At 50.9% G+C, this 23,314-nt stretch overlaps 1 protein-coding gene and 1 non-coding gene across 8 annotated transcripts; both read right to left on the reverse strand.

Moving 5' to 3' along the window:
- Window positions 1-121: 121 nt before the first annotated feature.
- Window positions 122-21,605, reverse strand: EIF4G1 (eukaryotic translation initiation factor 4 gamma 1). Of its 7 annotated transcripts, none has more exons than XM_053564264.1 (33): window positions 20,814-20,870; window positions 20,500-20,593; window positions 20,116-20,202; window positions 19,593-19,613; window positions 18,828-19,004; window positions 18,508-18,607; window positions 17,047-17,159; window positions 16,143-16,235; window positions 15,872-15,938; window positions 14,764-15,582; window positions 14,426-14,514; window positions 14,146-14,332; window positions 13,925-14,058; window positions 13,638-13,796; window positions 13,277-13,462; window positions 12,623-12,820; window positions 12,263-12,409; window positions 11,809-12,045; window positions 11,579-11,683; window positions 11,318-11,477; window positions 10,999-11,099; window positions 9,664-9,766; window positions 9,314-9,416; window positions 8,468-8,700; window positions 8,217-8,335; window positions 7,918-8,090; window positions 7,463-7,588; window positions 7,229-7,310; window positions 4,509-4,607; window positions 4,269-4,403; window positions 4,057-4,138; window positions 3,776-3,916; window positions 122-746 (listed from the first exon to the last, which is right to left on the reverse strand). In XM_053564264.1, exons 2-33 carry the CDS (start codon window positions 20,557-20,559, stop codon window positions 562-564), a joined length of 4,821 nt encoding a protein of 1,606 aa, XP_053420239.1. In that variant the 5' UTR covers window positions 20,560-20,593; window positions 20,814-20,870; the 3' UTR covers window positions 122-561. The 7 variants fall into 7 exon arrangements, with proteins under 7 accessions (XP_053420239.1, XP_053420238.1, XP_053420241.1 ...); XM_053564263.1 differs by having other exon boundaries at window positions 13,277-13,465; XM_053564266.1 differs by lacking the exon at window positions 19,593-19,613.
- Window positions 11,188-11,263, reverse strand: LOC128568296 (small nucleolar RNA SNORD66). The gene has a single exon (XR_008375103.1). It is a non-coding gene; the product is annotated as a small nucleolar RNA SNORD66 (small nucleolar RNA).
- Window positions 21,606-23,314: the final 1,709 nt, after the last annotated feature.

Below are 23,314 nucleotides of genomic sequence, written 5' to 3' on the forward strand. Positions count from 1 at the left end.
GAGGCAGGAGGGGTGCCAGGTTACAGGGAATAGTGCTACAGTGCCAGCTCTGGAAAGGAGGATACCCACCTATCCACACCCCTTCTCCAGAGGGAGCAGGCCATAAAGCAGAGGCAGCAAATTTAATTGAATTCATGTTTAATAATTACAGGCACCGTGCCCCCCCTTCCCCCTGCCCAGGCAGCAGCAGGGGTGGTGCAGGGGCTGGGGCATATGCCCCCAGCAGCGAGGACAGCAGTCCCAAGAGTGATTTTTCAGAAAATAAAAAAGGACCCCAGGGGCAAGCAGTGGTGCCCCCCCCAAGACACACCAAATTTCAAGACTTTATATATAATATATCTCTGTGCCCCAGGGGGAGGAGAGGGACACCTGGCAGCATCCTGGAGGGGGGCCCCAGGCAGCCCTGAGCCATCCTGCCTCTTCAGCCACTTTATTAGCTCAGACACATCGCACTACAGGCACCCACTGCCGCCGCCGCTGCTGCCGCCCCCCTGCAGTCCAGACGGCTGGCTGGGCCATCTGCATGTCCATGGGGCTCCCAGTGCCCGGCCCCACCAGCCCTCAGTTGTGGTCAGACTCCTCCTCCTCCTCCTCACGAAGCCAATTGAAGAAGGCTGTGACAGATTTAAGGGCCACACCCTTGCCCTGCTGCTCAGCAGGGTCCTTGCTACTCTCCCAGCTGTAGAAGGCGTCCTCCTTCACCACGTCCTCGTCATACAGGGCATCAAAGAACATCCGAAGCAGGCCTGCAAGCGGGCAGGGCAGCAGTTAGGTGACCAGCCACAGCCACCTCAGCCAGTCCCCACAGGTCCCTCCCAAGCTCCAGTGTTAAAACAAGACCCTGACCCACTTGTCCTAACATTTGTGTCTGACCGTTCCAGTGGCCAGGGTTCCACAGGATGCTAATCTCATGATCTAAGAGACTGGTGCAAAGAAATGTGTCACCTGGCCATCAAAAAAACCTTAAAACTTACCCAGCCTCACCTTGGCAGCTTTGGACTTCTCCACTCATGATATACTTAACAGGAAAAATATATTCGGAATTGGTACTCTTGGATTTGGGGTATTACTTAAATCCCAGACATATTACTCACAAACATCGATGGTGTAGCCTGGAACATTCACTGACTCAAAGAGGTCCTGCTAAACTCTTGATCCAAATTTCCTCTTCCTTCCCACTCATCTCCCAAGCATGCACACCCCTCTTTAACCATGACACTTTTGTGGGTACAATTACCCTTTGCCAGGAACACCCCTCCTAGTAAATTCCTTCAAGACTCAAGCATCCCCTTCTCTAGCCCTTTCTTCACCACTGGTTGCTAGGTGTCCTAGCACTGTCCTGTAACGCCTGAATATAACCATCCTCCAACCCTGACGATGCACTGCCTTTCTAAACCAGACCTTGTAGTTCTGAAAACAAAGGGAGGCAGAGTAAGTGAACTGAAAGAAGTGTAGGATCTGAAGTCCAAACCTGGGAAAAATCTCAAATAAGCCCTCTGAGAAGCTACAAGCCAGAAGGCAGGCTCACCCTCAGATTCAAACTCTGCCTGTTACAGCTCCCCCTATCTCACAGCAATGGCTGCCACAGGTTTTTTTTTTGAGACAGTCATTCTATCGCCCTCCGTAGAGTCCCACAGCATCATAGCTCACAGCAACCTCTAAACTCTTGGGCTCAAATGATCCTCTTGTCTCAGCCTCCAAAGTACATGGGACTACAGGCACCCGCCACAACTCCAGGCTAGTTTTTAGAGATGGAGTCTCACTCTTGCTCAGGCTAGTCTTAACCTCCAGCAATCCACCTGTCTCGACCTCCCAGAATGTTATTATTACAAATGTGAGCCACTGCACCTGGCCTTGCAGATTCTTATGCTCCAAATCCCATACAGACCCACCCAAGGACCCTAAACAATCTATTATCCACTCTGCCCTTTGTTTTCAAAGTTCTTCCCCTTTAAGCACAAAAGGACCCCCTTTCAACCACTATCTCTTACAGCTAAAGAAAAGATTTGTTGGTGGCGCCTGTGGCTTTGTGAGTGGGGCGCCAGCCCCATATGCCGAGGATGGCTGGTTCAAACCCAGTCCCGGCCAAACTGCAACAAAAAAATAGCCGGGCGTTGTGGCAGGCACCTGTAGTCCCAGCTGCTCGGGAGGCTGAGGCAAGAGAATCGCGTAAGCCCAAGAGTTAGAGGTTGCTGTGAGCCGTGTGACGCCACGGCACTCTACTGGAGGGCGGTACAGTGAGACTCTGTCTCTACAAAAAAAAAAAAGAAAAGATTTGTCTACACTTGTTTTCTTTCCTGTCATAGTCAAGTATTTCCCAATCCTTTTCAAATACTGTTTTTGCCAAGGTGGGCTCCATGTTTTAAATTATGGGGTGGGGGTGTGTGGGGGATGGGGAGGTCTTAATTTTCAGTCTGTCCTATGGAACTCTCGGCAGTACTTCTCTCATCTGTCCTTTGTTTATGGGGCCTATCTAATGGTCCCTAACTGTGCATCCCAAACCCCTCCAGGTCCCTCGCATTTCTATCCCAGGCCCTCAACACTCTCCCTCCTCTAGTAAGCCCCTTTCCTTTTGTGACTTACACATGTTACCGTCCCAGCAACTCACCAAGCTGCCTCTTGCCCAAACTTCTTCCTCTATAAATGGATAGCCAGCTACCCATTCCCCAACCCAGGGACCGAAAGCTCAGCTTGGTCCAGTGTTCCCTACCACAGTGAACAGCACCACACCTTAAACGCATCCTGGTTTAATAAGACTTATCCTGGGAGTCATCCAGGGCTTTTAATCTCTCTCCAGACCCCATCACCAGGCCAGTGTAACTGAAAGCTAGCTGTCAATTCCATTTTCTAAGCAGTCCTTGAATCTGACACTTACCCCATTTCCATCAATTACTAGCAAGGCTCACTCTCCCCCCATTCCAAACCATTCCTCCCACCACAGCCAGGATGACCTAGAAACTAAAATCAATTATTCCTTGCCTAAAAATTCTACCAAGGCCCTTTCCTGCCCTTCGGTTAAAGCCTAAAACTCTCACCATGGGTTGGACAGCCCTGTGTGCCCAGGCCAGGTTCATCGCTCTGGCCCCTTCTTGCCTGACTGATTGCTGCATTCTCCCTCACTGGCCTTCCTTCAACAGTTCTTTTCCCTTGTGTCAAAGTTCTTCCTGCCTCAGAAAGCACACACAATGCCTTCTTTAAAGTGCCCGTCCTCCATTTATCATTTAACTAATTCCCACTCATCATCCCTCAGACCAGGTGTACTTCCCCCCACAGCACAACCAGCTTCCCACACTCACATGCTGACGTCATGCGGCACAGGAACTATGCCTGACTTAGTACAAGGAACATCCCATGCCCTGACATGTAGCTGTGTTAAATGCATCACCTCAGACATGGTAACCTAATCCTTGGTCTCCCAATATGGAAAATGGGGATACCATCTATTCTGAACAACAGCTTAAGAATTAAATGAGGCAAAATAAGTAAAGCATTTCAAACTCTATACCAGAAAGAGGTAGTAGATGCTGTCATTTACCGGCCCTACACTGGTGGCATCTAACAGATGACTAGGCACAAAGCAGGTAGTCAATTAATCATCAGGGCCAAGTCTCACTCCTTCTGCTTACAAAGACACAAACACAGGGGGGAGGAATCAAAACCAGAAGGGCATTTTGCTTTCCAAATGACTACCCATCTTTCTTGGGTTGAGAACCTTCCAAGACTATACCCTGCTGTCTGGCAGTCCCCCCACCCATCCCTGGGGCCTGGCTCTTACTGGGGGGCTGGTCTAAGGTCACTACAAGGGCCTGGAGGGCATAGAGCGCCTGCAACTCCTTCTGCTCGTCACACAGGTATTTCTGTAGCAGTTTCGCTCGCACTTTCAGCACTGCAACATCCACTCGGAGGGGAATCTCAACTACAGGGAAGAAGACAGGATGGTAAATAGAATAATGCACCCTTAGCTGTTTCCAAAGCAGGAAGTAAACTGAAATTCCCCTCCATTCATTTGCCTTTTGGGTCCACCCTCGCCCTGCCCTCTCCCTCAACTCCTCTTACAGATGATTGCAGAATAGCAGACAGCTGTCATGAGGGCTCGAACTAATGTGTTGGATGCTATTTGCTGATCACTAAGGTTGGCCTGTGGAAGAGAAAACAAATGGCCCAAAAGTTGTAAATTGTACTAAGTCTTCATTCTTGCCACCCGCAACCCTGCCCTAAGAAATCTCTCTCCTTTACCCTGCCTCCCCCAATGTCCACAAGAAACGTACCTCTATCCAGTCGAGCACCCGCTGGTTACTGCTGCCCTCCTTCAGCAGCTTCTCCAGCTGTTTGGTCAGCTCCTCAGAAGGTAGTGCCCTCTGGCCAAGGGCTTCTGACTCCTCTCCCAGAGTATACTCCACCTTCTGCAACCAAAAAGACCCACAGTGAAGAGAGAAAGTGTACCATGTGAGAGATGAAGATAGAAAAGACTGGCTAGCCCCAAATTTAACCTAACTCCAGCCCCAAACCTGTTTAGCGACGAATGCACCAATGTCCTGGCCTTCAGGTAGAAATTCTTTCCAGCTGAGCCCAGCTTCTCGCCAGAGTGTCCCCACTTTTTTGGGACCCTGGAAAGCACAAGATCAGCTTAGCAACCCTTTCTTTCTCCAAGGACCTAACAGCTTCACAATACTCATTCAACGATATTTACTGAAGGCCTACTAGGTATCTGCTAGGATCTAAGGAGGCCACAGAGGTACCAACAGGAACAATCCTCCCATGTCTACAGTCTAGTGCAAGAAATAGATATTAGTCAAATAACCACTCAAACAAATAAGAACTCATCCATCACAGTGCTATGATACAGGGTAGGGAAAATAACCTAAGAGCCTCTAGGAAAAAATGTCAATTAGCTTTTGTGGGATTCTCAAAAGCAAACCACTTCATCCTAGCCTTCTAATCTCACCTACGTTTCTTTCCCTGCAACAGCTTCGTTTTTCATTAGTCCAAGTAACAAATGCTTACTTATAGGAAAGGAGTACTTCTAACAAATATGTTTCCTTTTTTTTTTTTTTTGTGGTTTTTGGCCGGGGCTGGGTTTGAACCCACCACCTCCAGCATATGGGACCGGCGCCCTACTCCTTGAGCCACAGGCGCCGCCCAACAAATATGTTTCCTTAATCCAGAAAAATCTTAGAAGCAGGTATGCTTCCTCTCCAGTGTAAATTAGAAATTGCCACAAAAACAGCAGTTTGAATCCATTTTCTATAAGAGCCAAGAGACCCTGTAGACATTACTCTTTCATGACTGATATTCAGGATGGCACTGGCCCTTAAGAAGATTAATGTAGTTCACAGACTGTAAAGTTGCCCATCTTTTCATTTTCACCACCAAAAGCTAAGTTATCTCACAGTTGACACATTGCTTTTTTTTGAGACAGAGTCTATGTGGCCCTTGGTAGAGTGCTGTACTGTCACAGCTCACAGCAACCTCAAACTCTTGAGCTTAAGCAATTCTCTTGCCTCAGCCTCCCAAGCAGCTGGGTCTACAGGCACCCACCACAACGCTGGGCTATTTTTTGGTTGGAGCTGTCATTGGTATTTTAGCAGGTCCAGGCTGAGCTCGAACCCGGTGGTGCCCTACTCACTGAGCTATGGGCGCCGAGCCGATACATTGCACTGTTTTGTCGCCCTCGGTAGAGTGTGTGGCATCACAGCTCACAGCAACCTCAAATTCTTGGGCTTAAGTGATTCTCTTGCCTCAGCCTCCCAAGTAGCTGGGACTACAGGTGCCCTCCACAACACCCGGCTATTTTTTGTTGCAGTTGTGGTTGTTTAGCTGGCCTGAGCCAGGTTTGAACCCGCCAAACCTGGTACTCTAACCACTGTGCACGGGCACAAGCCAGATAAATTGCATTTTTGACAAGCCTAAGTCTTTTCTCTCTTAGTAGTGCATAAATGTCTTTAATCTATAGCACATGGATTCGATGAAATACCTAAATAGTTCAATACACTTACTTGTTTAAACAAAAAAAATGAACTTGTCCAGGTAAATATGTATTGAAAAGGATTATATAATGCTGGCAAAGAAAACAATTTGTTGCAATCCAAAACCTCATTCTTCCAGGTTCCAGTTTCTTTTTTTTTCTCGCTGGGGCCAGGTTTGAACCCACCACCTCCGGTATATGGGGCCGATGCCCTACTCCTTGAGCCACAGGCGCTGCCTTCCAATTTCTTTTGAAACTGCACATCCCAATCTCTCACTAAGTACCACACCAAACCTGCCTTTTCTCCATCTTTCTGCCTTTATATTTGGTAGAAGTCATGAAAGTCATGAATATTGCCAAATACCCTTTTGCAGCCTCACAGTACTTAAGACACTCCATTCCATTTCAACTAGTTTATTTCATACTTTACGTCACACAATTGTTTTTATTAACCTGTCATTTCTGTTTTTCCTCTAATCAACTGGTTTCCTGTTTTAATTCACTGCTGTGTCCTCAGTGCTTAGTATTTAAGTGTTCAAAGAAACACTAGTTGAATTTGAATGAATGAATCAACTGATCGATCAATCCATCAGGGCTGGGCGCAGGGGCTCACACCTGTATTCCTAGCACTCTGGGAGTAGCCAAGGCACTTGAGCTCAAGAGTTCAAGACCAGCCTGATCAAAAGCCAAGACCCTGTCTCAACTAAAAATAAAAAAATTAGTCAGGTGTCATGGCTGGCACTTGTAGTCCCAGCTACTCAGGAGGCTGAGGCAGGAAGATCACCTGAATCCAGGCGTTTGAGGTTGCTGTGAGCTAGGCTAGTGTCACGGCACTCTAGCTTAGGTAAGAGACTCTGTCTCAAAAATTAAAAAAAAAAAAAACACCTGACCCTCTAGGGTCTTTTTTTTTTTTTTTTTTTTTTGAGACAGTCTCACTTTGTTGTCCTTGGTAGAGTACTGTGGTGTCATAGCTCACAGCAACCTCAAACTCTTGGGCTCAAGCGATTCTCTAAACTCATGAGCCTCCTCCTAGGGTCTTAGCTTGCCATTCTCCTCTAGTCTTGGTCACAGTGCATTACAAGAACTGGCCTGAGAAAGATTGCCCACCTCAACATTTCCTCTCCGAGGTACCAACATGGTACTGTTATCACCATATTCCATCCCACCAACAGACCATGAGACTTCAGGGTCACCTCAAGCAGCCAAAAACTGCATGGTGAGAGTACTCCTGCACACATGACCCTCAGAAAGGCCCTCACTCACCATGCTTTTGCACAGGAGGCCCAGAATCTGTAGCAACAGGGAAGTAGCCTTGCCCAGGGGTCTCAAAGGCTTTGTAATCTCCCTACAAGAGAAAAACAGGGTTGATAGCCTCCAAAGCTCCCTCAAGACTACTGCATCTCCAAACCCTAGCATCGAACCTATGGAACCTGCCATACCTCCCCCCACTACTTCTTCCCGTCTTTACCTCCCCAAGTTCCACCAAGGGGGACTTACTGAAATAGCTCTCCCATGGGCACTCCACCTTCCTGCAGAATGGGTGTTATTAGTTCCGCTAGGTAGAGCCACACATGGGGGATGTCAATTTCCATGTCTTCAGCCAATTCCAGGATTTCATACAGCCTACAAAGAGAATTCAAAGTCAGGGCGTTCTAGGGAAAATAGGTCAGGCTGCTCCCCTCCTTCTAGGAGGGATGATACGGAGAAGGAAACAAGGAATGGCATGGCTATAATAATCAAAACTGCGGACCCCAACCCCAACAACAGTTTTCTAGACGTTGGGCAATTATCGCTGAGGCCACCTTCTTGCCCTTGGATTGTCCACCCCCTCCACCATCCCCTAAACTGTGTTGACCAAGATAATTGAGAAGCCTACATTCTCATGCAAGGTTCAAGGGTCCCCACAAAGGAAAGGTCCATAAAAGGAGGAGGCCCTCAGGAGCTGGTCATACCCTTGGTAGCACTGAGTAGTGGAGAGGTGTCCAGCACAGAGCAGCTGGTGCAGCAGCTGCCCCACACGCTCGCGAGCAATGGCACTGCGCTCCAGTGTAGACTCAACACCATGCCGGACAAAGATGAAGAGCAGGGAGGGTGAAGCCAGCTCTTGCACACACTGTACTGCCTCCTGAGAGGCACAGGGCACAGCAGGGAGAGTTGTCACTGTCTGGCCTAGACATGATGGCCCATGCCTATCAGTGTAGCCTCTTCCCTGCCCCCTCCCTCAATCACTCAGACCCCTCCTACTGTCTACCTTCATGTCATTGAGATGAAGGTATTCCTCAATGATGGCCTTAGATTTCTTCTCCAGCTCCTCCTCTGACAGTGCAGCCTTTGGAGGGCTCACTGGGGGAAGGGTGGCTTCTCGCTTCACTGGGAGAACACAGAACAGAGCGACTCTTCAGTTCCAGCCTTCCCAGAACACAGCATGTGGAGCTTGGGAGCAGCTAGGCCCAAGCCAGCCAAAAGCATTCCCTCCCCTCCAATCCTCTGCCAGCCCCTTACCAGCATCCCGCCCGCGGTCCCGATCTTCTGTGAGACTAGCTGCCTTGCGCAGTCCCTCAGGCTGGGAGGGCCGCTCTCGACTCCGCTCCTCCACTTCCTTGCTAAAGCTCCGCTTGGTGGCAGGTGTCCGTGCACGATCAAGCCGGTCCCCACGGTCACTTCCCCGTTCACTCCGCTCTAGGCGGTCTCCCCGGTCCCCAGCTTTCTCACTTCGTTCTCGGCTCAAGCTACTCCTAGAAGAAAGGCACGCTGTCTCTCACCTGTACTACCTAGGTCCTCCCTTGTGTAATAACCCAACATGTGGAGCAACTGCTGGGCCTTTCTAATGGCATAATGAGTATGTCGTGGTCGAACCCAAGGGCTCAGAAAATGGCAAGTTCAAGAAATTGCCATCTGGGGCAACAACACCTGTGGCTCAAAGAAGTAGGGTGCCAGCCCCATATGCCGGAGGTGGCGGGTTCAAACCCATCCCCAGCCAAAAGCTGCAAAAAAAATAAATTAATTTCTATCCTCTAGCACTCTGGGAGGCCAAGGTGGGTGGACTGCCTGAGCTCAGGAGTTCGAGACCAGTCTGAGCAAGAGCAATACCCTAAAAACAGGGTCTCTAAAAATAGCCAGGCATTGTGGTGGGCACCTGTAGTCCCAGCTACTTGGGAGGCTGAAGCAAGAGGATCACTTGAGCCTAAGTGTTTGAGGTTGCTGTGAGCTATGATGCCATCACTCTATCAGGGGTAACAAAAAGAGACTCTGCCTCAAAAAAAAAAAAGGAAATCCCCATCCTATGGCAACAACTACAACCCAACCATAGTACTCAGTGTGAAGAACATGACACTTAGGAAACCTCACCTCTGTACCACACGTCTATTGTCTGTGCTTTCTGTGGGTACTGCTTGTTGAAGGGCTGAGAAGCGATTCAAGGTACTAGTAGCTGGACGAGAAGCTTCTGATGCTGGGAAGGCAGAAAACTCAGATTACAATCTCTTCTATTTTCTTGCATCCCCTCCTCTATTTGCCAGTTTACAAGATGTGGTCCCAGTCCCAAGAATGAAGCAGTTCAATTTCTGGAACCATACACATACCTCCTACGTTACCTAACCACCCTGTACTGCAAGCCTCCCTCACAGGCAAGGTAAGGTTCTGCCCTCAAGGGAGCTCAAGATTAATTAACCACCAGCTTCTCACAGCAGCCTCTGTACCTGCATCTGAGGGCTTGGCTCCTGAGCCTCCACTGCTGCCCTTGCCCCAGCTCAGTCGCCCTCCAGGCGCAAAGAGCTGGTTGTTGGAATCAATGGAGCCAGGCTGAAAGAGGAAAGGGAGGAGAGTCATGGGTCTGCCCTGGATGAATCCCTCAACCAGCAGCTCCCATTACACAGCCACAGATGTAGTGAATGGCCCAGACTAGGGGTCAAACTTTTTCTGGAAAAAGCCAGACAACCTATTGTAAACAGTCCGTTCTACCGCTGTAACATAAAAGTACGTTAGATAGTATTTAAAAGAATGACTGTGTTCCAATACATTTATGGACACTGGAAATTTAAATTTTATTCGGCACCCATGGTGGTGGTTATAGCGCCAGCCACATACACCAAGGGTGGCAGGTTCAAACACAGCCTGGGCCAGCTAAACAACTGCAACAAAAAAAATAGCCAGGCGTTGTGGAGGGCAACTGTAGTCCCAGCTACTAAGCAAGAGAACCGCTTAAGCCCAAGAGCTGGAGGTTGCTGTGAGCTGTGACACACCACAGCACTCTACTGAGGGTGACATAGTGAGACTGTCTCAAAAAAATATATATTATTTGATTTCCACATCACATATTGCCATTTAAGTTCTTTTTTTTTGCAGTTTTTGGCCAGGGCTGGGTTTGAACTCGCCACCTCCGGTATATGGGGCCGGCGCCCTACTCGTTTGAGCCACAGGCGCCACCCTCCATACAGGTTTTTTTTTTTTTTTTTTGGTAGAGACAGAGTCTCACTTTATCACCCTCAGTAGAGTGCTGTGGCGTCACACAGCTCACAGCAACCTCCAACTCCTGGGCTTAGGCGATTCTCTTGCCTCAGCCTCCTAAATAGCTAGGACTACAGGCACCCGCTGGCTATTTTTTGTTGCAGTTTGGCAGGGGCCGGGTTTGAACCCACCACCCTCGGTGTATGGGGCCGGTGCCCTACCCACTGAGCCATAGGCGCTGCCCCTCCATATAGGTTTTGATTTTTCTCAACCATTTAACAACATAAAAACCAATCCTAGCTCATAAGATATACAGAAGCAGGCAACAGGCTGAATGTGGTATACTTATCAGTTTGCTAACCAATGATGGCAAGCTAACCAACGGCAAACTGAGATGACTGTACCACCAGAGAACTGGCAGTCCTGTCTCGCAATCTAACCAGTTAGTCTGAGATGAACAATTCAGCTGTGACCTTCCCAACCTTAGAAAAATGAGCAGACTAGGATCCAAACCTGAGTTTAATGCCTATTTGATCTCTCTTTACCCCTCCATCTCACCAGCATTACCCCAATGTACCCACCCCTACCTTGGTGATCTTGGTGAGCCGTGAGGTGTCAATGGGGCGGCTGCCTTTGCTGATGGGGACTGTGTTCCAGCCACCATCATCCACAAGTGGAAGGCCACGGCCTGAGACAAAAAAGGGGAACAGGGGGACACAATACAATAATGAGTAGATCCTAACTGCCCCTTCTCCTTGAGCCACCCCTAGCCTCCTTTCCTCAGATCCTCAGTTCCATCATGGGGTCTCAGTGGCCCAGACACGTGGCACTAAGATGAAGTCATCAGAGGAAAACACAACCTCTCAAGTCCCTTCACTGCGCCCTCAACCCTAGCCTCAAACTCACTTATAGGTGGGCCTGGAGGGCCACCCCGGCGCTTGTCACTGCCCTTGGCCATGAGCTGCTGCACTTTGATGTGCTCCCGGTGCTCCTCCATCTCTGCCTCCTTGTGGATCTGATCAATGGTCTTGGGACCCTGATCCCCTCGGCGTGGCACCCAATTGCTCTATGGGGACAGGGGGCCAGTCACTTAATTGTCAGGGAGGGACAGACAAGAGAGTTGAGAACCAGAGGGCAGTGGTTTGGTAGGGGAAGTAGGGGACATACTCCTCGCAGATCCAGCACGTCCTGCAGCATAAAGCGTATGCGAGATGATGTCTTCTTTTCTTTAATGATTTTCTCCATCTGGTTGAAATACTGATCCATTCGGGGCTAGAGAGGAACAAACGTACCAGGAACTTTTAACATCTTACCTCTAACTATATAAGCCCTGCCCCCACTCAGGCCCTCAGCCCCTCGTGCTTCAGCCCATCCCCTCCACATTCAAGGACCCCTACCTTGGCTTTTTCAAAGTCCAGGTCTTTGCCAATGGTGGTAAGCAGACGGCAAAGGCACTCAAGAGACTCCTCATCATGGTTCTTAAGTAGTTTGACCACACAGTCGTGCATTATCGCCTCTGTTAACATCTTCAGCTTGAATAGTTCCCCAATAAACTTGATATTCCCTAAAGAACGCCGCCGGGCTATGTCCCGAGCCTCTTCCAACTCTTCCTTCAGGCGTCCCCGTTCCTCTGCCTGCCAGTCATGGGGCAGGGACCATGTCAAGATATCAACCCACTCAGCTAAAACCCTTCTCTTCTCCTCTACCATCTGAATATCCAAACCTGGCAGTTAGCACTCTCATGCCTGGAGGCAGAGAGCCTCCCTACCCCCAGTTATATTATCCCCACCCTGAATTCTACAGCCGAATGAGATGTGTGGGGAGCTGAACTGGCGGTGGGTTTTCTCTCACCGTAGCAGCTTCATCCATCTCTTTTTGCTTCTTCTCAAAAACCTCATCATCATCTTTGTCTTTCTCAAATTCCTTCTGACATCGATTCAACAAGAGTTTACGGAAGTTCACAGTTACTGTTGGCTTTTCTGTAGTGGGCACTTTCAGCTGTTGGTCAAAGAGAATGTCACATTCAGACTAGTCTGGGGCAGGGAAGGCCCTCCAAGAGTCTATAACTACCTGACCTAGTTAAGACCTCTGGACCCTTCTGGATGCCATCAACAGCACAGGGTGCAGGAGAACCAAGAAGCTTGACTCAAGGCATCTTGGTAACAAAGTGGAAAACTAGAACACGAGATTTAGAAGACAGTGGAAACTAACCGCCATGAGGCAGCGGCACATGTTGGCATAGGCCACAGAGAAGTTGGGCTCTGAAATGGCCTTCTCAAAGATGAGGTCAATGACCCCTTTGAGCCGTTCCTCGGTGTCAATGGCCAGCTGTGTTACTTGCTTCATCAGCTGCTGGAACATCTGGGGTGTCAGCTTATTCAGGATGGAGCGCACCCTACGAAACAGGTCCTAGGGAGAGGAGACAAAGACAATCCAGTGAGGTTCTCAGAAGAAAGGAGGCCACTATGAAGCACAGGAGAGGGTGGTGGGGACTTATGCAGATGTTAGTAATAAGGACAGACACAAAGAGAGCAAAGTTGGCTGTGGTGGGAGACCCTGAAGAAAGGAAATGGAGGCTCGGCGCCTGTAGCTCAAGTGGTTAAGATGCCAGCCACATACACCAGAGCTGGAGGGTTCAAATCCAGCCCAGGCCTGACAAATGACAACTACAACCAAAAAATAGCCTCCCAGCTACTTGGGAGGCTGAGGCAAGAGAATTGCTTAAGCCTAGGAGTTGGAGGTTGTAGTGAGCTATGATGCCACGGTACTCTACCCAGGGCAACAGCTTGAGGGTTGAGGGACTGTCTCAAACAAAAAAAAAAAAAGAAAGGAAATGTGGAGACCAAAAGTAGGACCTGCCAGTACCTGGGTCTTGCTGCCATCAGCATCCTCTTCCCCTCGGTCCTTATCAGCCGCTGTTCGTTTGCTGCTGGGTTTCCAGGCCTTTTCTGCTTTGTTCAGTTTTATATCCTCGGTCATTAACACTGTGGCAATGATCTTACGTGGTTCCTTTCGGGGGCCCTGCTGAGAGCGTCGGGGTCCCAGGCCAGCCTGCTAAGCAAGGGATAAGGACATGAGAAGACAGAGAACAAGTCAGCATAACACACGCCGCCACTACAACACATCTCCAAGACAAAGTGCTCCCCACCTGGCAATGACATGCAAGGGAGCCACTCAACCTGGTCTCTTGCCCACCTCCCCCCTTTCCTTAGCCAGCCCCACTCACCGGCCCTCGGGGCAGCTCCCCACCTGGCCCACCCCTTGGGGGCCCACGGGTGCTAAGTGCTGGTCTGCCAAGGTTGGCAAAGGATGGAGTGAAGTCTGGGCCACAATTTATGCCTTGTAGTCTGGTGGGATCCAGTGGCCGAAGTGGTGTTTTGTTGGCCTGCAAAGAGGGCAGAGAAGGTCTCAAAAGCACGTTAGGGACACTGACCACTCTTTTAGGACCTACCTCAGACTCTTTCCTAATTCATCCAGCCCAAACTTATCCTCCTACCCCCTCAAGCCACCAACCTTGTCCAGCACCACATCACTGATGTGGGGCAATCCCTCTGGCTTCTGCATGCTGGCAAAGATAAACTGAAAGCCGAGCAGGAACTCACGATCATAACGTTTTTTCTCCTCAAGGTTTAGAGGCTTCCACTGATCTGCAAGAAAGAGCATGAACCAATCAATCACACTGTCTCCTGGGACCCTGACAAGAACAGTCATTCTCAATCCTTCCTTCCACATACCTGACTTATATTCATACTTCTGTTCCCCTGGCTGGATGTTCTCAGCATTGTGAATTTTGTCTTCCTTCGAGTCCCAGGTCTCATCTGCTTCCTCAGGCCGTGAGGGTATACTGCCACCTTCAGACTCTGGGCCTGGATTGTTGACTGCAGGAGGCTGATTCTCGACCTCTGGGACTGTTGGGTTCACCTGAAATAACAGGACACCCAGTTTTGGTTGCAGAATGACCACAGACTGTTTCATACCCAAACTCTGCCCTTCCCACCTTTTCTGCTCCCTTACCTCCTTAAAGGCATCTAGAAGGTCTCCCACAGCCTCCTTCTTATTTAGCTCCTTAATTTTCCGTCTCCTCTTTGGCACAGATACTGCCACTAATTTAAAAAATAAGAAAAGAAAAGCAGGGGTGGCAACAATTTAAGAAGCACCCTTAACTCCTGGGATATAAAAAGTTACCACAGTATATAGTATTTCCTCTTTCCCTCACACCCACTCTAGGCTTAATTGCCCTTCATCTAGGTTCCATCACAGGCTTCTCTGACCCGGATGCGATAGCACATATGGAAGGTCATTGAACCACACCCCCCAGCCAAGGTCACCTCCACTATCTAGTCCCGTCTTACCTTGTGTGGCTGCTGTTGCCTCCAAATTCTGGGATGAGTGGGCTTGGACAGGGGCGCTCTCTGGAGGGAGCAGTTCCTCTCCTGCCTTCTCACTCTCAGCTTCTCTTGCTTCTCCTTCTTCCTCCTCTTCCTCCATTTCCTCTTCCTGAGCAGAAGTAGTTGAAGGAGCCATAGGTGGAGTGACAGTGAGGACGGTGGCAGGGGCCATTGATGCTGTAGTAATCTCCTTGGGCTGCTCCTCTGGCTCACTGACTGGGCTTAAGTCCACAGCTGGTGGCGAGGGGGCTCCGTTGAGCAGTTCCTCAGGTTGGGCAGTGGGAGCAATGGGCACAGGAGACTCAGAAAGGCAAGCCGATGGAGGGAGAGGGGCAATCTCTGGGCTTGACTCCTCCTCTGGTTCCAGATCTTCAGATGGTACCATGCCATTAGGCTCATGAATTTCCACTGTGTGAGATGCCAGGGGGGTAGAAACCTGGAGAGGACTGGAAGAAAACTCGGATTCTGGAATTGGTTTGCTAAGTGTCACTTCTACTTCCAGTATGGGTTCAGCAAGCGGAGTGGGTTCTGGAGAGAGGCAATATGGCTCCCCAGTTTCATTGGAGATGGGGGTTGATTCTTCTACAGACATGTGTATCATCCCCGTTGTCATGGCGTCTCCAGGAACAGAGAGGACTGCAAGATTAGGCTCAGACCCCGGCTCCAAGATTGGGGGTGGTGATGGGGTTGGAGAAGGTGATGAAGGCTGGGATTCTGAAGGGCTGTGTTCTGGGCCAGGCAGTCCTGGCCGGACCCCAGTGATTGCTCCCTGTGACCGGTCATCTGCACCACAGGAAGAAACAACAAGTAACTCAAGGCAAGTCCTTCACTGCTATTGTTCCTCCCCCTCCTCCCAGCAAAGCACTCTCAACTTAACACCCAACTCTCTCTCTAATCCTCTCCCATCTAAGCTATTTTTCCCTTCTCATCCAAATGCCATTCTACCCTCAAATTTCCACTATCTAAAACTTACATCATTTTCCTCTGACACCCAGTGGAAGGCACTTTACCTTCTCAGCATTTAAACTATCACACTAACCCTATAAAAGCGCTGTCCCACCTCCTCATTTACCTGGCCGGACAATGACAGCAACTTGGGGCGTCTCCCCATTAGCTTGAGGCTCCATACCGCCTCCCGTCTGCAGGACACAAAGGGTTACCAAGTTTGCACTGAAGAGTCCCACAACCCTTCTTTACTAGAGCCATTTTTACTTTAGCTCTGCCTAGAAATCCAGGAAAGCAGGGAAATAAATCCCTTAGTTGGAAGAAAAGATCAAGGGACTTGGGAGTCCAGGGCAGAACAGCCATCTCGGCCAGGGGATCACTCAAAGAGCAGACAGTACCTGGGGAGGGGTGGGAGTGGAGGCAGTGCGGGCCCCAGACATGATCTCTTCTGTGATATCTTTTCCTCCTTGGTTTGGATCTCGAATTCGGATCTGGGGAAAGAAAGCTATAGGATGAGTGGGAAGCAAGAGGAACCCACCTCTCCACCCTGCCCCACTCTTAAGACTCCAGGCCAATCCCCCACCCCCTACTGGGAAGCAGGTGGGTGGGTGCCAGAAACCCCATGAGTTCTACTGTCAACCCATCCAGCTGCTCTTGTAGTTTCTGCCCTAGCCCCCACCCCTAAGAGACCCTTGACCTCACAGAGCAGCCCTGTACATCACAATGCCCCTCCCTCCCTCACCCCTACCCCACCAGCAGCCCCCAAGTCAGAGGCTGCACACCCTGGGGCCCAGGACCCCCATCCAACACCCATTCGGCTCACTTGTAGCTAGTCTGCCTGATCTCTGGGGGCAGGGCCCAGATCCAGTGGGTGGAGCCAGAGTGACTCAGCGGCTTCCCCAGCTCTGGCACCCTATTCTGGGCACCACGCCCAGGGCTTGAGGACTGAGCAGAGGCGGAGGCCTTGAGAGCTTCCAGGACTGGGGGGGTGGGGAGGCGGGGCCACAGAAAACAAACCATTTCCAAGGCAAGCCACCAGAAACCCAAAACCAAACAGTTCTTACGCACCCCCAGAGCCCAGGTCTCTCGGGAACTTCCCCACTAGCCACTTCAGTCTTCCCATGAACTGCTCCTATGCTGAATACAAGAAGCCTGAGCACTCCACACACCCTTATTCTCTGCCCATTCTCAGCTGAAGATCTCCTTCCTCAAGTTCTAGCTCACTCAGGCACCATGTCCTGAAGGAATCTGACCTTGGTTCTCCCCTTCCCAGATGTCCCAGAGCTCTTTGCTGCTACTCACCGTCTTACGCTCCCTCTTGGGAGCAATCTGGGGTGGCTGGTTCATCAAAACTGGGGTGGGGGCCACACCAGTGGGAAACTGCTGCACTCCTTGGGCTGGATAATAGGCGCCAGCTTGTGGGGGTGACAGAAAAGAAGAATGATGGCAGCGTCAGGGCCCAACCATATACTAATGCCAGCTTAAACACCTCCCAACCCCAGAACCTCCCGCCACCCACAACCGGCCCCTTGCCCTGCCCTCCTCCCCCAGGGAGTTAAGTGTCTGTCAAAGCTGGAGAACCAGTCTGCACTGCATTTACAAGAATTCCTAACACTGCCACATGCTCCTCAAACACACATCTCATAGGCAGGCACTCCTTTCCTACCACACACCAGCTACCGAGAAGACTTGTCTTTTACCTCACAAGGTACTCTTCTGTGTACACCCCACCCTGGCAAAACACACACACACACACACACACACACACACACACACACTCCGAATCTGAAACAGAGTCAGGTTTTTGGCTGGGAATGAGAGAAAAAGAGATTTGCTAACCCTGTTCCACTCAGTCTGAGTCCAGTTACAGTATCCAGCCCCTTGCAAAGGGACAAGGAAACAAAAAAGTAACATTATCAACTGGGCTAAGGATAATTCATTCCTTAAAGCTATGGTCTCCAAAGTGGAGTGCATTCTTTTATCTCATCTATAATCGCCACTTGTTTTCGACAAGCACCAAGAGTATAATTTTTTTAAATTATGCATACATATGTACGAACACGTACGTTATTAGAGGCACACACTCAAAATTTGACGTTATCAAAGAACTGGGAAACCACTGCCATAACAGATCCTTTCCTAGAATATAAATAAAAAGTAACTACAAAATCTCCCAAATCTATGCTAAGAGGGTTCCCCCCAACCACAAAGTGTCACACAGAAAGCCTAACAACAGGCCCTCAAGTTGGTACCTGATCCTACATCCTTTGACACAGGAAGTACTCCAATTCTTTTAGCAATAGGATCAAATCCCCCCACCAACACCAGTTAAGTATTAAGCACCAATCCCTACCATCTGTTTTTTTGTTGTTGTTGAGATAGTCTCACTATGTCACCCTTGGTAGAGTGCCGTGGCTTCACAGCTCACAGCAATCTCAAACTCTTGGGCTTAAGTGATTCTCTTGCCTCAGCCTCCCAAGTAGCTGGGACTACAGGCACCTGCCACTGCACCTAGCTATTTTTTATTGCAGTTGTCGTTACTGTTTAGCTGGCCCGGGCCAGGTTCAAACCCACCACCCTTGGTGTATGTGGCTACAGGCCACAACCACTGTGCTACAGGCACCGAGCCCCTACCATCTATTAACCCCATCATTTTTAGACCAAAAGCAAAGCCTGAGAAGTGTCCTAAACTTAGCAAACAATACACAACTGAGATGCTCTTTGGGATGCCATCTCACCCCTGACTCTCCCTCCCCTGCTTACCGTAGGTCCCAAATTCTGTAGGGCTTGCACCCGGATAGAAGCCTGGGGCTCCTGGCTGCACAGGGTACTGCTGTGTCGGGACAACATATGTGGAACGCCCCTGAAGGGTGGAGGGGGAAGAGGAGGAGTTGAGGGAGCTGTGAGCACTATATTGGACTCCCAAGAGAATAGAAGGCAAGACAGGATGAGCCAACCATGGGCAATGGCCAGAAGTAAGTCCCACCTCTGGAAGGGGGATGGAACTTGAGGATCAGGGTGACAGAGATGAGGGTTGGAATATAAGGTCCTGTGGCTTCCATCCCCCAAGCCTCTGGCCTCACCTGTCCAGGGATGTAGTAGGCCCCCTGGGAGGCTGAGTAGGAGATCTGGGAAGGGATCATCATTACTTGGGATCCAGCAGGGTAGACATGGGCAGCTGGGCCAGGGCGGGCAGGGGCTGCACTCTGTACTCGGGAGGCTGCACTGCTTGGGGGCTGAGCCCGACTAGGGTAGAAATGCTGTCAGGAAGGAGGAAAATGGTTGGCAATGGGAACAGGAGGAAAAGGACAGCAAAAAAGCCACTTTACAATACCTCTACAATCCAGAAAGAAGTACTATGGGCTTCAGAGCATGAAGACCAATCCTTCCTAGTACCACTTGACAAACTGATGGTTAAACAACTTCCTGTACACACACATGCCCTCTGAATTCAGATATATACTCACATTCCGTGTATGTTTTACTCTCTCACTACCATGCATACTCTTGTCACTTCTACCAGACTGCCCCTCTGCAGAGGCTTCCTAACACCCCGATGCAAAATGTCTAACTAAGTAATTAAGGCACTTTCAGGCAACATACTCCCCTCCTTAGCATGCACTGCTCCACCTAAGGCACTAAGGAGCTAACTGTAACATGCAATAGTCTCCTAGTCTCCCAGATACGCGCTCTTCAATCATCGAAACATGCAACACTGCCTCAGTCTGAGTACCTGGACAGCAAACAAGTTCCCACCCTGAATACCCCAATCCCTCCGTCTGGGCCCTGACTAGGGTGAAGGGTAAGGGGAGACCAGGAGACAGTCCAGATTAGGAAATAAGTATTACCTGCAGAGACCTGAATCCTCCCTGAGAGCACATGGGGACAGGAAAGAAGAAAATTATCCCCAAGGTGATGAGGGGGGAAAAGTGAGAAAACAGGACAAGAACCCTCCGACTTTGGGAGGATGAAGTTGAGGAAGAGAAAGGCAAGAACCAGCCAGAGGGTATATCTCAATACAGTCCAAAGAGAAAGCAGAGAACAGAGCATCGGCAACCTCCAGTAAAAGGAGGAAATAGGAAAACAAGAGCTAGCAGCAGGGCCCAAAGTACTGCCCCCAATCCTCAGAGGTACCTGGACCCCAGTAATGCCACCCTCATCAGCTACATTCTACCCAAGGGGCCAGCCACCATAGGCAATCAACAGCACAAAATGCCCAGCCACAGGAAAGAACACAAAACAACTGTCAGGAAATAGCTAGGGGCCAGGGACACAGCCTCCATAATTTCCATCCTAAATAAATCTAAATTGGCCAAAGCTCTCCATGGCTCCCACCCAGGTCCCCCTATTCCCCACCCCACAGCCCCTCACCTGGCGGGGCTGAGAAGGCGTGTTCATTTGTGTTGCTTGTGGCGTACTGAACACCACGGGCGCTGTCTGCCCCGGGGGAAACGCTGGCTGAAGGGGGGAGACCAGAGTTCAGCAAGAGGGGAAGCCTGGGTGGGGCAGAAACCCCAGCTGGTGAAATAAGGGGAGCAGATCTGCGGCAAGAGCCTCAGCAGGTCACATACCGTTCCCACCACCCCCAGTGACAGTCCATGGGGACAGCCCAGGGGCCCTGTCTCAATTTGGCAGCAGGCAACTGCACTTTGCCCTGACACAGATGGGGGTGGGAAAATCCAGAGGCTGGAACCTGTTCCTGACCTGCTGCCTGGCCTCCCCCACCCCAGTCCCTGCTAATTCCTCCCTAATTACCTGTGGGAGTCCAGGGGATGGGGCAGGTGGGGGGCCTGTGGACTGTGGAGCTTTGTTCATTTCATTTGGTGCCACATCAGGGTCCCCCCAACACCTGTTAGGAAAGAGTGGAGCTCAAGAAGAGGAATGGACCCAAGCTTAAGGCAAATGGAGTGAGAGAAAGGTTGATGCAAGGGCTGGGTTCAATAAGGAGCCCTGGAGGTGCCAAGGAAGTGAAGGAGCAGAAAAGATCAAGCCTATGTCCCCAACATCTGTCAAACCCAAATCACCCAACCACCACCACCCCAGCCTGCTGAAACAGTCCCCTCACTTACCCCCTCGATTAAGAATAAGTCCACGGTGCGGCCTACAGGTTCTGGGCATCCGAGGGCCTGGGGTGGAGGTGAGGGTATCAACCTGGCTCCGCGGGGCCCAAGACCAACCAGACCGGAAATTCCAGGTCTCGCTGGCACCAGGCTCCCAGATCACAAACGGAGCTAGCTGCTTCGGCCGTGGTGTCCCCACCCACCACCCGGGGACACCGGGTTCGAGGCCTGGCCCAGGGGCACGCAAGGTACGCCTGGTGCTGGGGCACCCACGCGGGGCCAGAGGCGAAGCCAGCCACCGCCCAGCAGTGTAGGCCAGGAAGGACGGGAGTCAGGCCCTAAAAGGCCAGGCGGGCGGCGGCCGTCGAGGAGCCGGTTTCAGGCAAGTGAGGGTCGGCCCGGAGGGCGGGCGGGGCCGGGGGCTCCTCCCTGTCCGCCGCCACCGCCGCCTCCCTCCCCTGCGCAGCGCCGGCCAGTGCCAAAGAACAACGTGTCACTTCCCGGCGGCCCGGCCGCGAAGTGGGGGAGGGGGCGGTGGGCCGGGAGCCGCGGTGCCTGCGCGCCCATGGGCCGCCGGGCCTCCTTGAGTGGGGCAGAGGTGGCATTTCGCGGCCGGCGAACCCGGCGCCCTCCCAGTCCGCGAGGCCCGCATAGTCCGGCCCCGCGCTCCCCACCCCCACCCAGCAGCCAGGCCCGGCCAGGCCAGGCACACGTGGGCCGGGGATCGGGCCCTGGCGGGCCGGGGCCCGGGCTCGGGCCGCGGGGCCAGGAAGCCGGGGCGGCGGTGCAGGGTGGCCGGTCCCGGCCCGGATGGCGGCGGATGCGGGGGGAGGGGGTGGGGGGGCCGGGTCGGGCCCGGACATGGCGGCTTTACCTTCAGTCTCCTTCAGTCCGCGCGGCCGAGCCCCACGCAGCCGCACAGACGTAGTCCACAACCATTTCCGGCTCCCCGCACAGATCCCGCTCGGCCGCCACCGCTTCTCCGCAGGCGCAGCCGGCGCCCACACGTGACCGGCGCAGAGGGCGGAGTCGCGCCGGGAACCCTGCGCCGCGGGGCACATGGGACGGGCCCCGCCCCGTCACGTGACAGCCACTGCCCGCCCCCGTGTCCCCTTCCGAACTTTGGAACTTTTACACCTACTCCCCTCTGTGTTTCTGTTAGGTGATCTTCCGTTCATTCATACCTAGAGCCAACATTTATTGAGCGCATACTAAGTGCTTGGCGAAGTGCTGGCCTGGGGCTGAGAACACTGAAATTAATGATTCGATCCTAGGGAAATGGTGGTACAATACGAATTATGCAGGCTTTCAAAATAAAGTAGATTAGATCACTGAAAGATCTATAACAAAGGAAATTGGCAGGTGCGGTGGCTCTGCCTCTAATTTCTAATGAAAGCACTTTGGAAGGGTGAGAGGCAGGAAGATCACTTGAGCCCAGGAGTTCCAGACCAGCTTGGCAACACGGCTAGACCCCTTCTCTACAAAAAAATTTAAAAATTAGCAAGGGCGTGGTTGCAGTGCACCTGTTTAGTCTCAACTACTCGGGAGGCTGAGGCATTGCTTGAGCCCAGGAGTGGAGAGGTTTCAGTGAGCTATGTAAAGCCACTGTACTCTATGTTCTCTCTTCAAACAAACAAAAAGATTGATACATTCTAACTAGGCAAGTAGTTAAGTAGGTTTGTAGTTTACAAAGATCGGACACTCCCAGGGAGGGGCAAAAGCCAACCATGGGAAATTCAAAATGTTCTTCTATTTGGGGAAAAATAATCCCAAAACCTCCGCCCTGCAGCCAAAAGATACTGGAGGCTAGACGGGACCATCCTAGAACTGAATCCACCTGCTGAGTCAGATAGTTTTGAGTTTTAATACAAATTCAGATAGTTAACTTCCTGGTCAGAATTTGTCAATCCAGTCCAACTTGCCCTCAAACAACATATTGTTGCTTATGTATTCCTTTTCATTGGACAGTACCCAAACTGAAAATTGGATTCATCCAACATTCCTTCTCTAGCAAAGCACTACCTCCAATCAGACATTAGGTTCTACTGGTGTTTGGATCATAATCAAGTCCTATTGATTTTTATCTTTAAAAAAAAATTTCCAAGCAGGTGCGGTGGCTCACACCTGTAATCCTAGTATTCTGGGAGGCGGAGGGGGGTGGATTGCCCGACCTCACCAGTTCAAGACCAGTCTGAGCAATAAGGAGACCCTGTCTCTAAAAAAGCTGAGTGTTGTGGCAGACACCTGTAGTCCCAGCTACTTGGGAAGCTGAGGCAAGAGAAATGCTTGAGCCCAGAAGTTTGAGGTTGTTGTAAGCTGTGATGCTAGGGCAACAAAGAGAGACTGTCTCAAAATAAAATAAAATAAAATTTCTGCCATGGTGGCTCACTACCTGTAATCCTAGCAGTCTGGGAAATTGGGTCAGAGGATTGTTGGAACCCATGAGTTTGAGGTTGTAGAGAATTATGATGAGGCCACTACACTCCAGCCTAGGCAACATAGTGAGACTC

This window comes from Nycticebus coucang, chromosome 16 (assembly GCF_027406575.1).
Source record: "Nycticebus coucang isolate mNycCou1 chromosome 16, mNycCou1.pri, whole genome shotgun sequence".
Classification (NCBI taxonomy): domain Eukaryota; kingdom Metazoa; phylum Chordata; class Mammalia; order Primates; family Lorisidae; genus Nycticebus; species Nycticebus coucang.

Bases quoted from the DNA above. Each gene is read 5' to 3' on its own strand.
- EIF4G1 (XM_053564263.1), bottom strand. From the start codon at position 20,559: ATGAACAAAGCTCCACAGTCCACAGGCCCCCCACCTGCCCCATCCCCT. The intron at 15,583-15,871 runs GTAAATGAGGAG...CCTGTGGTGCAG, and splicing joins TGCTGTCATTGTCCGGCCAG to ATGACCGGTCACAGGGAGCA. The intron at 4,139-4,268 runs GTACGTTTCTTG...TCTCTTCCACAG, and splicing joins GGGTGCTCGACTGGATAGAG to GCCAACCTTAGTGATCAGCA.